This window comes from Mugil cephalus, chromosome 2 (assembly GCF_022458985.1).
Source record: "Mugil cephalus isolate CIBA_MC_2020 chromosome 2, CIBA_Mcephalus_1.1, whole genome shotgun sequence".
NCBI lineage: Eukaryota > Metazoa > Chordata > Actinopteri > Mugiliformes > Mugilidae > Mugil > Mugil cephalus.
Genome location: NC_061771.1, coordinates 16921117 through 16940997, shown reverse-complemented (window position 1 = coordinate 16940997; position 19881 = coordinate 16921117). Strand labels below are relative to the sequence as shown.

Here is a 19881-nt window from a genome sequence, read left to right as displayed (position 1 = left end):
TGTACTAATACTTAACATATTTCATACTGGGAAAGAGGTTTATTAAATGTTAATTTATTTGTCTAGCATTAACCTGTTTGAGAGCACTGCTGCCATGCAACCTATACATTTTTGAGTAATTAAGAAGAATAAGAATATAAAAGGATAAAAAGGACATGCTGCTAAAGATTGACTACTGACAAAATCTGTAATACAGAATTACAGGTTGTCAAATTTTCCACTGAATTTAATTTATTGGTTTTTGTGAGTGTGCCTCACCACCACCTCTTTCTCAGTGAGAGAAGAGGAGAAGGGTAAGTGGTGGTTGGGGCAGCACTTTCACAGTCTTGTCCAATGGTCTTTCTTAAATTAGCCCTGGGGGCCGGAGGCTCCCTCCCCACGCTGACAGAAGGAGGAGCCTGAGCTTGTCTGTCTACTGTTTCATTATTACCTGCACAGCTCTGCAGCATTCACCACACTTGTGTCTGTGTGGCCACACAGAAACAGGGAGACACAGAGGACAGAGGCCCAAACCATTAGAGAGGCGTCTCATTTTCTGCCTGCTCCTGCTGACTTGTTAAATTAATTGCAAGGCAACTAGCAGTGGACATGGCTGGTTGTCTGCAAAGTTCCCAACTTTGTAAAAAGTGGGCATTTTTAAAATGCCTGCTTGTGACTTTTTCTCTCAGCTTGTGCTTTGCCTCAGTAGATGCAGAGCCTTTTGATCCAGCTCACCTCTATTACCACAGGTCTGGACCTAATGAAGACAATATTATCATCGCTAACAATGGGATCCGGGTGCCTTTTGGGAGGTCTGTGTTCCTGGACCCTGTGAATGACCTGGTAACAGAAGTGCAGCCTGGTGACCGCTGCCACATCACAGTTCTTGATAATGACCCACTGGCCCAGCAACCTGGGATGTTGACCCCTAAAAAGTTCCCTTGTTCGTTTGGACCAGATGAAGTGAAATACACTCATTTTGGATCTCGGAGCCCCAGCAAGGATCGCGTGAAGCTGCAGCTTCGTTATGACTCCCAGACAGAAACTGTTGTCGTCCCTTTTATGCTGGAAGTGGAGGTGGTTTTCCAACAGCTTGAGATCCTCACCAGGAATATGCCTCTTAACGTTGAAAAGCTCAATGGGGAAAGCAACGCGATCGACAAAAAGGGTTTGGAGTTTTCCTTTGAAGATGGTGTCACACAGTGTAAGATCACCACTCTGGTCGGCGCTGGAGGTCTTCCCAGGTATGGTACTCTGTTCAATAACCCCTCCAATGGCCAAATGGTTGACTGTGATGAGTTTGTGAAACAGGGCATTCGCTACAAACACACTGCTAAAACCAATTCGCCAAACAGAGACTATGTTCCAATGATGGTAGAGCTGCAGGATAATGACGGTAACACTATAATGCAGGAGCACTTTCAGATGATGGTTAGAATCAGAGAAGGTGCAGAGAACACGGCTCCTAAACCCAGCTTCGTAGCCATGATGATGATGGAGGTTGATCAGTTTGTGATGACAGCTATAACAAGTGACATGCTGGCTGCTGAAGACATTGAATCCGACCCAGATGATTTAATCTTCAACATTACTTCTCCTCTGAGCCCTCAGCAGGGCTACATTATCAGCACCGATGATCGGAACCTGCCAATCACCTCCTTCTATCAAAGGGACATCAAAGATCTTAAAATAGCGTATAAGCCACCGTCAGAGGACTCTGAGCAAGAGAGGATTTTCCAGCTAGAGTTTGAAATTGTAGATACTGATGGTACCGCGTCCGACACGTTTGCCTTCATGATTGTGGTAAAGCCTATGAATACCTTGGCTCCAGTTGCAACCAAAAATACAGGGCAGCTATTGTTTGAAGGACAGTCAAGAGCTCTCTCCAGCTCCCAGAATTTAGAGATTAGTGATGAGGATAACCTGGAAGATGTGAGAATCACAGTCGTTGATGGCCTGAAGCACGGAGACCTGACTGTGCTCGGTACTCGCAGGAAATTCTTTACACCTGCTGATCTAGACGCCGGCATTGTTGTGTACCAGCATGACGGCAGCGACACCTACAGCGACAACATTATTTTTAGAATGACCGATGGCAGCAATGAGGTGGAGTTTTTGTTTCCTATCACCATTGCTCCCACCGACGATGAACCCCCAATTATTAATGCTAACACCGGCCTGGTGCTGTTCAAGAATGAAGTTATGCAGATATCTCCCTTCATCCTGAGCGCAACTGATATCGACTCAGAAGACTCCACAATTAAGTTTGTCATGGAAGCGCCATACTCGACTGTAGGCGAGCTCCTTCTCAGGCAAGTAGAGCCACCGTCTGACCCGTCTCTGTGGAAGTTCAGTGAGACAGATGAGATGTTCGAGCAGGTGGTAACTGAGTGGTTTCAGCAGGATATTCTTGACGGAAAGCTGTTCTATCGTCACGTTGGACCCCATAGCACCACCACGGTGATTGATCAGTTTGTGTTCCGAGTCCAGGACGATAATGACCCTCCTAATCAGTCAGGTGAGCACATGTTTACCATCAAAATCCACCCTGTTGACGATCTAGCTCCTGAGCTTCTCCCAGGCACCATCCTTCACATGACAGTCCAGGAATATGAGCTCACGTACTTTAGGAAGAAGTTTTTGTGTTATACTGATCTGGATTCAGATGACAGAGACCTGAAGTACACCATCACTAAGCCTCCAACTGACACGGATGAGAACAATCCAGCTCCCTTGGGCAATATTGTGCTGACTGACAACCCTGACACTGTAATTACAGAGTTTACACAAGCACAGGTTAATCACCACAAAGTAGCTTACAAGCCTCCAGACCAGGAACTGGGCATCACTCCAAAAGTAGCTCAGTTCACATTCACTGTGGAAGACACAGCTGGTAACACAGCAGATGGACTTTTCACCATCTTCCTGCAGCCAGTTGACAACAAACCCCCATTTATTACCAACGCAGGGTTTACAGTCATGGAAAGAAGCCCATATATTATTACTAGAAAAGAGGTATATGCCACCGACACAGACACAGAGGATGAAAATATCATCTTTACTGTTACCCAGGTCCCTCGATACGGGCTGCTGCAGTATTTAGGAATTGACATGTCAAATGGGGAAACCTTTGTGCTTGAAGATATTGAAAATGGCCGCTTAAGTTACATTCACAGTGGACAGGAATCCCTCATTGACGTCATTAAACTTGTTGTAAGTGACGGTTTCCACGAGGTACCCATTAGCATCAAGATCTCCATTGAGCCGGTTGATGATGAGATCCCCACAATTATGGTCCCGGATGGCCTCCTCGGAGCCTCCCTGGACGTACTGGAGAACGGAGCCACGGAGATCACAAGTAAGGTCATCCAGGGTCGCGATGAGGACACAGATGACCTCATGCTCACTTTCATTGTTGAAGAACCACCGAGACTGGGTGAAATCTTGGTTAATGGTGCTCCTGCTGAGAGGTTCACCCAGGAGGACATCATTAACGGGGCAGTGGTGTACGCTCACACGTCGGGAGAAATTGGCCCGGTCAGAGCATACGACTCCTTCAATCTTACTCTGTCCGATATGTCAGATCAGTGGGTCGTTGGCGGCAACAAAGTCCAAGGTGTAACAGTTCATGTCACCATCCTTCCTGTTGACAGCATTCCCCCTATTGTCATTGTTGAACAGCAGTTTGTTGTTGTGGAGGGGGAGAAGAATGTTATCACAGTGAACCACATTCAAGCTGAGGATGTTGACACCAATGACGATGATATCTTGTGCACTGTTATTGTCCAGCCGACGTCTGGTTATGTGGAGAACATCTCTCCAGCCACAGGTTCTGAGAAATCAAGAGCTGGGACAGCCATCACTGCCTTTACCATTAAAGATATCGCCCTTGGTCACATCCACTATGTCCAAAGCATCCACAAAGGGGTTGAACCTGTCGAAGATCGTTTTACCTTCCGCTGCTCGGATGGTATTAATTTCTCTGAACGCCACTTCTTCCCCATAGTCATCCTGCCAGCCAATGACGAGAAGCCTGAGATTTTCATCCGTGAATTTGTAGTAATGGAAGGCATGAGTTTGGTTATCGACACACCAATTCTGAATGGAGCTGATGCCGACATCCCCGGGGATGAGCTGCACTTTGAGATCATCAAAAACCCAAAACATGGCACAATAGTTCAGCAGCTCAGCACTGGCACCATCCCTGTTGATCAGTTCAGCCTGGAGCAGATCAAAGAATCATCCAGCATTGTCTACGAACACGACGACTCTGAGACTAAAGAAGATAGCTTTGAGGTCAGGCTATCTGACGGCAAACACAAAGTGGAAAAAACGGTTCTCATCATGGTTATTCCCGTTGATGATGAAACTCCGCGAATGGCTATCAACGATGGTCTTGATGTTGAGATCGGAGAGACAAAAGTCATCAGCAACAGAGTTTTAAAGGCAACAGACCTTGACTCCGAAGACAAAGAACTTACATACGTTGTGCGATATGGCCCTGGACAAGGCTACCTCCAGCGTATCAGCAAATTTGGTGATGTTCTGGGAAACATCACCCTGGGAATGAATTTCACACAAGACGAAGTCGACAAACAACTCATTCAGTACGTGCACACGGGACAGGAGGGAATCCGTGACTTACTGAAATTTGACGTCACAGATGGTATCAATCCACTCATTGACCGTTACTTTTACATCAACATCGGGAGCATTGACATGGTTTTCCCAGATGTCATCAACAAAGGTGTGACGCTCAAAGAAGGAGGAAAAGTAACTCTTACGACTGACCTCCTCAGCACCAGTGACATCAACAGTCCTGATGAATTCCTCAGCTTTAGCATCACAAGAGCACCCAGTAGAGGACACTTGGAGAGCACTGACTACCCAGGTGTTCCCATTTCCACCTTTACCCAACTGCAGCTTGCCGGTAATAAGATCTACTACATCCACACCTCTGATGATGAGATGAAAATGGACAGCTTTGAGTTTGAGGTGACAGATGGCTATAATCCTGTCTTCCGAACCTTCAGAGTGTCCATCACTGATGTAGATAATAAGAAACCAGTCTTGACTATAAATAAGCTGGTCGTGGAGGAGGGGGAAACCAAGCTGATTACACCGTTTGAGCTGACAGCCGAGGATCGGGACACCTCAGACAACCTGTTGCGCTTCATAGTCACCCAGGTCCCTGTACACGGCCAGCTGGTTTTCAACAGAACCCAACCAATCACAACCTTTACCAAGCAGGACCTGAACGAGAACCTTATCAGCTATAAGCACGATGGCACTGAGACCAATGAAGACAGCTTCTCATTCACTGTCACAGATGGAACTCACACTGATTTTTATGTCTTTCCCGACACCGTGTTTGAGACACGCAAGCCCCAAATGATGACCATTCACATCAACACCGTGGACAACGGCGTGCCGCAGATTGTGGTTAACAAGGCCGCTGCCTCACTGAAAGTCCTCCAATCGGGGCACCTGGGCTTCCTGTTCACCAGCAAGGTCCTTCGATCGGAGGACAGAGACAGTCAGCAAAAGGTCCTGAAGTATACAGTGTCTGAGGCTCCCCTGCATGGCTACATCATGAACACTGCGCTGGGCAATGACAGCATCACGACCTTCACACAAGGTAAGAGAATATCACTGAATTTTACCTCTAAAATCTAATCAATATAAGATGATGATACTGGATTATGTGACTAATATGAACTGTTGAGGGCATAATGATAAGATGGCTCCGCCTTTACCTTAATTGTAACTTAATCACGTATGGAAAAACAAATTACTCGATATACTATAATATTTGCACTTTCTTAAAACAATTGTGAATGCTTTCCCACACATTTCCCATGTTACTCATATGACCCTAAGCCTAAGGGCTGTAACAAAAACCATGTCAAACTTTTATGGTTTAACTAATCCTGTTTGTCATGCAGCTGATATCAATGACATGAAGATCTGTTATGTGCTGCTGGATGGGAGCAACGCCACAAGTGACATCCTCTACTTCACAGTGGAAGACAACGGTAGGAACCATGTAACATTTAATGCTTCTGTGCTGTGACATCAAAGCCCACCGACCAAGCCCATTACTGGAGGAGTCATTTGCCTGCAGCTTTCCCCCAGAATCTATCTGCCTTTTAATGGCTGCTTAAAATTGAAACTTCCTGCTCTCTGTCAATCACCCGAGTGTTTGCATCACAAAGACTTAAGGCAGCTGGCCATGACTGACACCCAGTACAGAGAGACCGCCTCTGTTCACCACACTAGAAAGGGTAGCAGGTTTAAAGGACGGGGGTCATAGAGGACTTAAGCTTCAAGAGCGTGGGTTAGAAAAGTGAACGACTGGCACATGCTCTAAACTTTCCCTTAGGTAGCTCCTCAGAGCTTTCATGTGTCAGCTTTCATCATCTGCTTTAATTGACACTGAAATGTATATGGTAGGTGTCCTTAATTTCATATGTCCTTCTTAGAATCAGTTCCACAAACTTTGCTTTAGCTTGTTTTGAGGTTGACAGGGCCCTGATTTATCAACACTGTTGGATGGATGGCACTTTTCAGTAGCTCTGCGTATCAACGGAATAATATATTTCCCTGTCACATGCGCCTCACGTCTAACATAAACCTAAAGAATTCTCTTAAATAAACCGGCTAGGCACGGTACAACATAAAGATGAGTTACAGTATAATATATAAGCTCTGTGGCTTGTCACACTCATAGATTTACTTGGACAGTATTACAAATATAGCCAATGCTTAGGCAGTAAAATGTAACAGGTGGCTTTTGCAATTTTAGCGTCGGCTATAAAATGCAAAACAAGATATTGAAATGGAATCAATGCCGCAGGGAAAGTTTAGTCTATAATTATGCTGTATTGAGAACCGTGTTAAGTGATAATACCAGCATCACACCCAGTGAAGAGGCAGGACCCAGAGGATGTGCATTTTACCAGATTACACTCTTTTTGTCAGCAAAATGAAGCCTCAGTTAGGCCTGAACTGAATACCTGAACATTATTAAAATAGATTATTGTCACTATTCCATAATCTAAACTGTACACCAATATTCTTGGGCGCATTTTTTTTTACATTTGTGGCTTACTGAGCTGCCTGAAGCAAAGCGTTTCTGTCTGTGAAGTGTGTGTTTAAGCTCAGACGGGGAACACAAGGGCTTCAATTGGCTCAACACTCCTTTTTCTCTGTTTGCTCTACCCACTTTGTGTGAGCGTCCAGCAAACTCAGCTGAACCAGCTGCAGCCACGTGCACACTGGAAAACTAAACCACGTATCGTTAGCGGTTCACATGTGAAGGGCATCCCACAGCATTCACCTTCAACTCACAACGCATAAAATTATGTTCACATGTATTAATGCAGATAACAGACACTCTCGTCACTGCATGTATGGATAGGCACACACGTAAACACATGCACACACACACACAAAAAAAACAGCACATCTGGGAAAAGATCAAACAGATAAAAGATAAAAGCGAGCTTCTGAATCACTAATGTGGAGTGTTGAAGGGGTGACTTCTGGGGGAGGTGGAATTATCCTGGACATGTAGGGGCATGCAGTTGGAGAGCACGCCGATGGTCTGGCTATCTGCTAATAAATCTAAGTAGGTGAGCTGTTTGTGTGGGAAGCAAAACTCTGGGTCAGTAGAGATTTGCACCCAAGATAATCCACTTAAGCCGGTATCTGGCGGCAAACTTGTTCAAATTCCGTATTCACTGACTTATATAGAAATGCTTGCTCTAACGCCAGAAAATGTGATTGCATTAAATAATGTGGAAGTCTGAAAGTAGTACTTTCAGGGTATATAAGAGAAAGAAAAAAAAGAAAAAGTGTATATTGATGCAACTTAGACATACCAACAATATAGCTAAGCACTTTCGTCTATGTGCAGCCTCGTGCCTGGAAATAACACCCCAGATCCATTGATATGGGGATCTGCTTAGGGGTCTAAGCAGCCTTTAAAAGATACCTGCCACTACATGCACCCCAGTGATGCTTCTTCACAAGTAGGTCCAGAATAATCACTCAAATCATTAACATACCCTCCTGAAGAAGTGTAGGGTTTTGACATACCGCTATAAGCCTTGTAGGCTCAAATGTTGCAAGTGTGCATGCATGCATGTGTGCACATATTACTATAGTGTGTGTATCTTCACAAAGTCCCAATCAGAGACTTTAACATGCAGTGTGGGAGGCAGCAACACTTTGTTGTGTTAAGCAGTTTGTGTGTGGTCACAGACAGCTGAAGTATTGCTGTCGTAATTGTGTAACAAGTGTGGCTTAGCAAGAGGTCTGAGTGTGGACATTTAGTCGACACTGGGGGTCTGAGTGTGGACCTGGTGGTCAGCGGTTAAATTCCAAACTGTGAGGAGAAAGCTGATGTAGATAAGGTGGAATCTCACTGAACAATTGTCCCTCTTCTAGTAATCTCTTCTTCTTTTCTACATCCGGTCCAGGGCGAGATTGCAGCAGCCTTTGACACTTTTTTGGGAAGTTTGTACATGTAGCTTCCCTTATCTGAAAATAGCTGAAATAGCTATAGCTGGTCTATCTAACATCCACATGAATGCCAAGGCCAAAAGACAAGACGGTCAATGTTATTTACTTCTCCTGTCAGTGGTCATAATGTTATGCCTGATGATCAGTGTATGTCTGACGTACAGTCATCTACTTTATGATTTTGGATAAGTGATTAATAAGCAGAAAGCTGCTAGCAAATTTAACCCTCCGGTCACGACGGCAATGACCTTAAACGCAAACTGCAGTTCACGTTGGGTCGTTCTCTCTGTCGGCTAGGAATGTGTTCTGGAAAAGCAATAACCTTCGTGTAAGTGACCAGGTCAGAAACTCCCTGCAGCCATTCAGAAAGTGGGACACTGAGGCAATAAATACTTGTTTTTACAAGTGGATACACAGCTCACATACATCCTTGTCAGATCAGATCGGCAAACCATAGGCGAGGGAAAGAAATGCATTTAGTGTCAGACGTGTTGAGGCGTCTGTTGGTTTCTGTTCATTATTTAGTCCTAAAAAAGGTGCTACATATATATATATATATATATATATATGTGTGTGTGTGTGTGTGTGTGTGTGTGTGTGTCAGCTATTAAGAATTTGTATTGTACTGGTCTTTAAAAAAGTTGGTCTTAAATTTTTACTGCAACACTCAGAGAGGGAACACAGAGAGAGAACACAAGCCTTTGCATTCGGTATAATTGCTCTTTGTGCTTTTTCCAATAGCAGCAATATAGACTTCCAGCTCTGCAGAGGGATCATAGAGCCTGATGGGTTGAGTGTTATGTGATCATTCGGAGTCTGGGAGAGGAATGCACTTCCTCAGAGACTCCAGACTCCAGAGCCACAGACAGACAGAGCAGGGCCTGGAAGCGAAGCGGTATCCCGAGCAGACAGGTGTGTACGTGAGAGGGAAGGCTCCAGAGGGATCCCCTTTCAAAGCCTGTGGTCACCCCATTCCCAGCTCCGCAGAAATCCAACCCAATCTCAGATTGCCCGATAACCCGAAGACTTCTGCTGTGGAGGTGCCTGCTGTAGAGGAGCATTCCCCAGAGGGTGCAATGATACTGAGCCGAAGGAGAGGGGGAAACGAGAGGGCAGAGAGCCACAACTTAGAATAATAATACGGCAATAGGGTATTATTCTTTAAAATTCTAGAGTAGTGTAATATCTTGTCAAGTAGGCCTGCATGCTAACTGACACTACCCTGTAACACCCCTACTTCCTAACTTTGTTTTGGGATCTTACACGACACCCGTGTCAACAGTCTCCAGAGATTTACTGGCTAATGGTGCCACAGTCGAGGCCCCCTGTGACTCGAGAGAAGCCGAGGCCTCTCAGGCCTCCTTCACGACACCTCGCCCTGTTCTCACTTTTCCATCCATCCCCTTCTCTGAGACGCCCTCTGGGTATTAATGTTGTTTTTCTTTGACGTGTTCATCTCTATACCTCGTCTCCATTTCTTTGCCTTTCAGTGAGCTGTGACTTCTGCTCTGCTTCGTCATTGTTTCTCTCTTTTTATTTTTTCCTCAGTCTTGATTTATGGCGGTTGGAAGGCTGTTGGGAAGGGGAGCTGTGATGTATGGCCGCAGCAGTTATTCTTATCTGCGCTCATATGGCAGAGCTGTTGCGGCCCCTAGCCAAGCTGTCATTAAGTTACTTCCTTGTCCGTTTCTTTTTGGCCACGTGTTTTGACGACTTTGCTACAGAGAAAGAAACGCTGGTTCACTGGATTATCAGTCGTTTGATGTGTCCGTGATTTTGCTCTCTGCAGCTTTTGAATGGATCGGTATTAGTTTCAGTGGAGACATGCATGTTTGTGATTTTAGCTATAATTTCTTAATGATTAAGGGATGGGTTGCTGCTGATGTTTCTGTCCTATTTGTGACCGGTGTCAGGCCCAATTTCTATGTTTCTGATCAAACTACCGCCCCAGCTCAGTCACAATCAGGAGGTGTTAGCATGCTAACACGCTAAACTTGCTGAAATGTCTAAAATACCTCCCATGCCTCAACATGCATGAGCATAATCGTTGTTAGCAGGTTTAAATGCAAACATTTTACTCAAATCACCACAAAGTCCAGGCTTGCAGGACTACTATTTTTTGACCTGGCTCCATATTTTTATTTATTATGTCGACCTTTTAAAGATAATGATCCTCAGCATCGTGTCACCATGCCAAGTGAAGCAAACAAGGGTCTAAGAGGGTGTGGGTTATCAGGCTTTAATAAATTATTTGCAACATCCTTCAGATATCATCTCATAGTCCTGAACAGTAGCAGCCACGTAGACCTCCTTGATGTGTCGATTTGCAGCACTGTCTGAAAGGATTGATGGAAGCTAATCATGTAGCATGAATCATCACAGCAGGAATTCCTTGAAAAGCAGCAAGGAAGACTAATCTCTTTTAAAAGTCTGTCTATTTTTTCTGTTTACATTGACGTTTGACACCTCCATGATTTCACAGACCATAGTTAAATACAGTGGTATTTAAATGCCGGGGATAGTTGGCTGCAACTTCCACAGTATTTATATGTACAGGATGATTGATGAGGAAATGCAATAATGGCGATGCGTGTCACTTGATGCGGATATTCTTAGATAGTTGCTCTTCCTTGCATCATGCTGGTGAACGTCAAAGCCTCATACTGACCTTCCTCTCTGATGATATCTCCGGCCTGACCCACTATCCCGCTGCAGCTATGTATGGTGCAGGCAGCGCTGCTGTGTAAATATGAACCGACGGAGAATGTGCTGTCAAAGGACGCTGGGGCAGGGAAAATCCAAGACTGTAGAGCGCTGTAAATGTTTTGATGGCGATTTGGTGACGCAGAATAGCTCGTGGATCTCATTCGCTGAGTCATTCCTCCAGGCTGTTCTTACCAAAGAAGTTATCCTACTTCTTTGATATTCATCGGATTTCCGTGTCAGCGACGAGCATCAATCACACTCAGGCAAATTTATTAAACGGCTGCTAACAGGGACACTTAGAAATATGTCCTGCCTATAAAACGTTTCATCCCAGCAGAAATTATGATGATTGTCAGTTTGAAAAGCTAATGGAAATCTGAGCTGAGCCGAGCGGCTACTGTGTGTATTGGGTTTAATAGCTGCTCTAATATAGGAAGACTGTCATAAAAAAAACTGTCATAAATTAGACATTCAGTCGTGTCCAACGAGTTATTTTGACTTCTGTGTTTGCGTCTATTTTTTTTTTCTCACGGGTCTTTTGTTCATTTATTTTTTTCAGCTAATTAAAACCATTTTGATCTCTTTCTAAAGTACCGTGTCTGTGTTACACTGGAAAAGTCTGGCGTTATTTGCTGAGACCCATGCCAGCTCCGACCTCAGTGTCTGACAAATGTACAAAAGAAGCGGGAGAAGGGAGATTCCCAGTTCTTACACTGTTGTGAACAATGAGGAGGCAGGCAGGGAGGCACGCCACGGTGGCCCACCCAGACTCTGGCCTGCTGTCCCCCCTCAGTTGTTCATCCCCTGAGTGAACAAAGCCGACACAGGGAGGAAGGGGAACGTGGTGGCGGTGGCGGTGGCAGTGGCGGTGGTGGTGGTGGTGGGGGCAGGCTGCGGAGTACAGCTGTCACTCTGCTTCGCATAATCTGGCGGGAAGGAAGATTTTGCAAGACGTCAAGAGACACACACTGACCGCGAAAGACTGAGGGCAACTTTTACTTTGAAGTTCTAAGCCACAGAACAGTTCTGCTTGTTTTTGTTACTCCCAATGTTGTGTCTCCATGCGTTAGTGAGACCCTGCATATTGCAGGAATGTTTGAAGAAAGCTAAAGAAGAGCACAGAAAAATAACAAACAAGAATGACGGGGGTAATTTTAGACAAAAAGTAGACACCTGTAACTGCTTGTACGGCAAAAGAGGAACACCTGTCGACCACACAGCGTAAGAACCCCACTGAGCAGGGAGTCCAAAGACAATGGCAGCTGTCTCTTATTCATCGGCCTCCTCGGCCCTTTCAGTTGAAATGAATGACTGGCATTTAAACTGATCAGGCATAACATTATGACCACTGAAAAACATCTGAAAATCAGCATAAGGTGTTGACCTGGCCTCCGATCAAGTCTCTGTGGGATGATCCACGTCCACTCTCCGATGAGTCACAACCGTTTTGCAGGCACAATGCAGACCTACACAATATTAGGACGGCGGTTCTGTATATTTGACAATTAATTCATGCCTGACCTTTTAAACAGCCGTGGCTGACAGCTCAACGAGAGTATCACCATTACATCATTTCCCATGTCACATTATACCTACTGCCTAGAGTTCACATGTACAGTACATATGATCAGGTGGCAGGCTCTGAAACTTTTTTTTTTTTCTTTCCCAATAAGTCTCTGCTAAGTTTAACCATTTCTCCAGGCAGGGACTGAAGACTTAAGGAGAAGGACGTGCATACATCAGTTTTATTTAAAAAAAATATAAAATAAAAAATTAGGAATACAATAAAATTGGCTTGTGTTGGCCCCAAATGCTTCTGTAATTCTATGGAAGTCTTTTAAATGCCGATACACTTAGCCCTGTTCTGGTCCAATTCATAAACTAAAAACTCCATTGTTTTACTCCTTGGAGTGATACAGAAACCCAGTTCCTCAATTCCACAACAGAAGCCGCTTTTTGTCTTGGCTTGTTCATTTGATAATCCTTGATGATAGCCGCTGACTAAGCTTCTCTTCATATCAGCTCCCAATGGGGCCGGCTGCCAGAACACACTTTCTCCGTCACAGAAACTATCTGATAGCTGAAGGTTTTGGGGATTATTTTGTATTTTGTGACTGTATATCAGGCTGAAACGAGTGCATGTTTTTTTTAACTGCGCCCCCAAGTCAGTCTGAAGTTTATTCATTTCACAGCGACTCAAGAGAACCTGTGCAGGACACAACAAAGACATCTGTTCTCTAAAATCACGCAGTGCATGTACTTTGGAAGAATTTGGGGCGAGCAAAAACAGACATGATGGCGCGTTTCCTGTATTTTTAGCCATGACTGCAGGAAACCTGAGCATGGAGAGTGGTGGAGGACGGCTTTGCCCACTGGGTTTGGCCATTTTATGTTGTCTGGGAAGGGAAGTACTTCCATTCATGTGTCCAACCATGTGTGCATAGATGGCACTGACAACTGACATGAATGGGGGGGGGGCTGCTACCCCTTTAACCTTTGGCTGTCTTACATGTTGGAAGAAATGGGAGAGTCACATTTTCTAGTGAAAACGAATGTGTTCTAATACATAGGTCTGGTACTGGTACTGCAGGGGGGGTCGCAAAATCTTTGGTTGATTAGACATTTTAAATTAAAATTTAAATTTAAATTCTTTAAATACACATTAACAAAAAATCCAATATAGTTTACTATGTTAGAATGTAGCTAGATTGACAGTTTTAACTTTAAACATTGCTAAATGTTTTGTCATTAGTCTACTATGCAGTGTTGTGATTGGCACAGCAGCGATAAGGGGCGGGGCTTACTGTGTACAAGAGGTTTAGATCGAAATAATCAAATTAATATCTGAACCTGTGTATTATTTGAATAGCTTACTATTGAATATAAAATAATAATAATAATATATATTTATAAATAGCACTAGCTAATATAAAACACATATAGTAGGTAGGAGGTCCCTACTTAATCTTAGTCCATCAGTTTGAGGTCCTTGGCCTGAAAAACGTTGAAGACCCCTGGTCTAATAAAACTTCATGAAAATTATGGTCCTCAACATTATTTTGACAACCCTGTTCAAAGTATAGTGCGCCAGGCTAAATTACAGAAACACTTGGGAATTTACTTTAATCCAGTTTAACAGTGCTACAACACACTGATTCATCATAAACCATAACTAAGATAAGATTTAGTCCATTCCTAACGCAAATCATTGTGTTTTCACTAGAGTACCTGATGTTTTGGCAAGCCGCTGTATAATCCAGTATTATAATTACTCTGAAAAATATGCTGACTGTTATCAGTCCTATTTGACCGTGTTGCTGCTGCTGCTGCTGCCTTTGGTGTCCGGAGCGTGACTTGTCCCCGTTGTGTCTCGGGTCAGGTTTGGCTCCAGTGTTGACATGTGGGTTCGAGGAAGTGGCCCCCTTCCCTCTTCTTCAATGGCCACACTCAACCCCCTCCAGTGTTTTCATTCACCCCAGTCACATAGCATAAAGCCTGCAGCCTCTTTTCTTCCTCACTGAAGCAAAACTGAGTGCCGGTTTATAGTGAGGACAAGCAGCGGCTTCTTTCCATTGTTCTCCATGTGAAATGTGTCGGCATTGTTTTTTTGTTGTTGTTGTTGTTTTCATGCTGCTATCACAGGGATAATGTCTAGAACTTCTCATCTAATAATCTTCTTCAGACCAATATCACGTCCAAACTACATATTTGGTTTTAAGTAAAGTTCCCCTGCCGCCTTAAGCATCTGTATCAGAGTTAGGGCAACGGGGCCGCTGTCACCGTGACCGGCCGTGCATAACTAAAGAGAAACGGCCTCTCTAACCTTCCCCCGGTCCAGAAAATCCTGACCCATTTCCAAGTCGCAGGTCATCAGGCGTCTCGTCCCACTGAAGGATGAGGCATTAGGCTCTTTCGCTGAAAAAAAGAATATTCACATATACGCTGAACCTCTTATCAGTGTCAAGTCAATGACCAAAAGCGAGCTGACAGTTAGAGGGATTACCGGAGTCATGAGATAGTGTGGATTAAGGATTGGGTCTGTGGTTGCGCATCAGCTCCAGATATTTTGCTGTGGAGGGTTTCGTTGTGACGTGATTTTGTTTTAGTTCACTGATGCTGCAGAGGTGTTAAGCGGAGATCAAGATGTGTGTAGTGAAAAGGAGAACGCTGCTCATTTTTTGCGAAATCAGAAATACAGTATGTCTCCGCCTCACGACTCACAGAATTTAATTTAAACTGCATCTTGTCCAAGCATGAAAGCGTCAGAGGGCCGTTGGTTAGAATATGAACTGGAGTATTTCCATAAGCAGACACTGTGCAGCATAAGTGCGCTCATACATGCTCCATTTATGGCTGAGAATAAGAGAGGCTGCAGAGGTGGAGGAGAAGTGAGGGATAAGGAAGCTTTGGTATTAAGTGATCACGTTTCTTTCTCCCTTTGATTCCTTTTTTACTCCAGCCCAGAGCAGATTAGCAGTTTATATGCCTCAGTGACTCCTTATATGAACAAAAGTGATTATTGTGAACCTTTTAGTAAAGCGTGTGAGTGTTTCCCCTTTTCTCCTTAGGTGGAAATAAACTAAAACCTCAGCCATTCCGACTCAATTGGGCCTGGATCTCCCTGGAGAGGGAATACTATTTGGTGGACGAGGACGCCAAATTCCTGGAGGTGACGCTGAAACGCAGAGGCTACCTGGGAGAAACCTCCTTTATCAGTAAGTGTTGGCATTAAGCTTCAACTCAGTGCTTTGATCTCGTACTTTATAACTTTGTGTGTTCTTTCAGGGACTACGTGACGACTCCACAGTGCATTATTGCTCCCTTTACATAACTGTCCCCTTACTTTAGTTGCGTGTCATGGATCCAGAATAAAACCTGGACATACTATTCCTTTAAGGCTGCAGGACGGCCTCAGCTTCCCCCAACTGTCAAACAGAAGGAAACTTTAAAGTCAACAGCGGCCATGTTCATAAAAGCTTTTGTTCTCTTGTTTGCCTGCTGCTCCATTTCCCGTATTGTCTGTGAAAATGATCCAAACAAAAAGAACCTCATAAAAAGGCACAATGAACTGTCAGGGTGCAAGTTTGTTTGGCTGCACCGCAGATTTGTGTACAAATGTGTGTGTCTGTCTTTAAGGATGGAAGAGACACGCAATGGAACAGGTGTAATAGCACAGATGCAGACTTTAACCTTGTGAAAAGTTACTTATTCTGTAGTGTTGGACAACGAAAATAAAATCCTTTCTATCGTGGTATCAGTTGACTTTACCCATATCTAAGTCATTATCTTTGCCCTTTAAATACTGGGGACATAAAGCATTTGAGGAGAAAAATTGCTGTATTGTCATCTCTCTCAGGTATTGCAACCAAGGACGGCACTGCTAAGAAGGACAAAGACTTCCGTGGTAAAGCCCAGAAGCAGGTCCAGTTCAACCCGGGTCAGACTACAGCAACCTGGAAGGTGAAGATCTTCACAGACCAAGAGTTTGAGACGTCAGAGACCTTTGAGATCCAGCTGTCAGACCCAGTCATGGCCGTGCTGGAGTTTCCCGACACTGCAACAGTGGAGATTGTGGACCCTGGAGACGGTAGGAATCTGGCACTTAACTGATTATTCAAAGGATGAACGCATTTATCAATAGGCTTTTCTGCCTTTCTTCCAAAACAGAGTCGACTGTCTTCATTCCTCAAGCAGAATATAAGATAGAGGAGGACACCGGAGAGCTGTTGGTGCCGGTCATTCGTTCAGGAGATGCCAGCCAGGAACTAATGGTGGTTTGTTACACTCAGCAAGGTGAGATGAGCCGCTCCATAAATGATGTCTTCGCAATCATGACATTAATAAAAAAGAAAAATTTCATCTCTATTTTATGTATTTCCTTTTCTCTTTTGACTCCCAATATCACCCCTTTCTTCCCATGAATTCCTTTAGCCACGGCCACCGGCACCATACCCAGCACCGTCCTGTCCTACTCCGACTACATCACCCGGCCAGAGGACCACACCAGCGTGCTGCGCTTTGACAAGGACGAGCGAGAAAAGGTCTGCCGCATCATTATCATTGACGACTCCCTGTACGAGGAGGAGGAGAGCTTCAACGTCACCCTCAGCATGCCCATGGGCGGCCAGGTGGGCGCTAACTTCCCGACAGCCAGAGTCGTCATCCTGGCAGACAGCGATGACGGTGAGTGGAGGCTGGACACATGAAATGATTGTCTTTTCATTTACAGTCGCATATTGACAAGTGGGAGAAGCACCTCTTGTCGTGATTGCTTCCAGAGTCTTTTCAAATGTTAAGAATCATATTGAAGTTTCAGGTGCAAAGGTGAACAAAGGACAGTAAAGACAGCGACATAACACGTCCTGTTTGACATGCATGGAGCGCAAAAAAAAGACATAATGTCTTTTTTATGCTCCTCCGAAACAAAGGACCAAGTGGCTTCCTCAGTTCTGAAGAAGATATAAAATTGTCACTTGGATTAAACTGGAAATGTCCTCAAAATTCAATTCAATTCAATTTTATTTATGACAAGGCCAATAACAATATAAAGGCACCGCAAGTGGCAAGTGAAAAACTCCCTTTCAATAGGAAATAACCTTGAGCCCAGCTTATATGGAGAGACCTATCCGCCTACAGCCAGACAGGTCAAGTCGCTAACTTTGTCTTAGTTATGACATGACCTGGATAGCTGGGAATCTGCACAGACCTATTCTTTTGTGATTGTATATCTTTCTTTTGAAGCTTTGCTTTGACGTGGGTTCACAGACACGTGTGGAAATATGGGTTAAGGAAGGGTGGCATCAGAGGTTGTCGTTACAGCTACAGCCGCTACAGGTGGCAGGTGTGGGTGATCCCGCTGGCTCTGTGTCTCTCTTTGATCATATGTTTCCATTTTGGTGTCTGCACACCATTAATCCATTAAATGTGCAGCACAAGCTCCACAGTCACCAAAGCAAAAGCCCTAGATGCTGTGATCGCTGCAGTGGCTTTACTGCATTTTCACATCCATTACTTTTCCCATGCTTGAGTTTCTGTTGACACAGTCTGCTTCTTTTATCCATCGCGCTCTCTGTCTGTCTGTCTGTCTGTCTGTCTGAGTGTCTGTCTGAGAGTTAGGTACGGGATAACAATAGACAGGTGTGGAGCAGAAGAGTGGCAGCTCCAGTGGATGTTATGCTACACTGTAGCCCGACAGATAAAAGGGATTTAAAACTTGCGGTGCTCCTTGAGTGACCCCCCCTCCTCTTCATTGGCATTCAGGGGAGCTCAGGGGGGAAACAGAGGGCATCCTTTTGTCTGCGGGGACCAAAAGGCAGGTGGTTGAGAGAGAGGGACTATTGTGCAGGGAATTCAGATGACTGGCATGTTTTTCTTTTTCGATGGCGCAAGAAGCTATTGATCACAAATCTGTGTTCAATGATCCATACCAAAAATGTCTAAATAAATTTGAGAAATTGAAGACATTTTCCCTCGATCTCTCCCACCTTCCACCAAAGTTAATTTCCTGCATTTGCCAGGAGTACAACTGAACTTTATATGTAAATATTCGGCGTGCATTCCCAGACACTACAAGAGACAAGAGAGGACTACTCAGTGTGAACCTCTATTGTGGTTCTACTTCTTGGTGGGTCTACAAATAACACCACACCATAAATCTGGTTCAGCGTGCGTGTTCTTGTGTGTGGGTGAAACCATCTGTCGGCCTGACAAAACGGTGCGGTTTGGACTTTTGCCAACGTGAAGCTTCTATTGTTATTGTATTTGTCTGGTTCTTCCCCCCACTGATCTTAAGGTTGCCGTGTTGGCACTCGTTTCCCATCCTCGCCCCCCTCCTCTTGATGCTAAATAGTGGTCTCAGAAGCTGAAAGGGGCAGAAAGCGTGCCAGAAGTCCTTCCCCTCAGCATCAGCTGTCCATCACTGAAGTCCGTCAACAAGCGTCGACCCCCGGCATCAGATCTGTGCAGTGGATCTCCCATTTCTGTTCAAGCAGCAATTACTAATCTTCTGGCTCTGGTTCTGTCATAAATAAAACAAAGCTTTTAGAAAGCCTTTGACAGACACAATAAATCACATTTCATCTACAATCACATGGTCATCCAACAATCTCATTTATTACCACATATAGAGGGACAGTGTATGTACATGTATTTGCTACTGACTCCATGCACTATAGCCTATTTACTACTGTGCTAATTGCAAAACCATTGTTTCCCTCAGCAACACTTCCAGAATAATGAGTAAGAAACATTGACAAACAAATCACAAGTTGAGAAAATTTATCAACTAAATCATGCAAAGTACAAAGTACGCTAACTTTAGCCACTATGAGCTAATGGGCAGAACAAAGCAAGTCAGAAAGTAGCAGCAGCAAACTGAATGATGTAAGGATGTGACTTGTTATTTTAGATTGTACATAAAAGGTAGACATAGATGACCTGGCATAGTGTGCCAAAAAAACGTATGTCTGCAAGTAACTGGAAAGTCCTACAACCAATCAGAGCCATTTTGTTGAACAAATTTTGTTGAACAAAGCCCGTCCACATGATTTGACCAGAATGCAGCTCCCAATGCAACATCCACTGAGAAAAAAATAAATTAAAGAAATGTCAGCTGGGCTTCTAGACCCTGACACAGAAAAAGAAGAAGACACAGATACCAGATCAAAAGAA

The 19881-nt window shown here is 44.3% G+C and overlaps 1 protein-coding gene across 1 annotated transcript in view; it reads left to right on the top strand.

Moving 5' to 3' along the window:
- The first annotated feature begins 442 nt into the window (after positions 1-442).
- frem3 (Fras1 related extracellular matrix 3) overlaps positions 443-19881 on the top strand; it is a 28684-nt gene continuing 9245 nt past the window's right edge. The window contains exons 1-6 of the mRNA XM_047578006.1: positions 443-5617; positions 5925-6014; positions 15780-15926; positions 16568-16798; positions 16879-17004; positions 17143-17394. Coding sequence (XP_047433962.1) covers positions 589-5617; positions 5925-6014; positions 15780-15926; positions 16568-16798; positions 16879-17004; positions 17143-17394 — 5875 coding nt within the window. The 5' untranslated portion in view covers positions 443-588. The remainder of the gene's footprint in view (positions 5618-5924; positions 6015-15779; positions 15927-16567; positions 16799-16878; positions 17005-17142; positions 17395-19881) is intronic.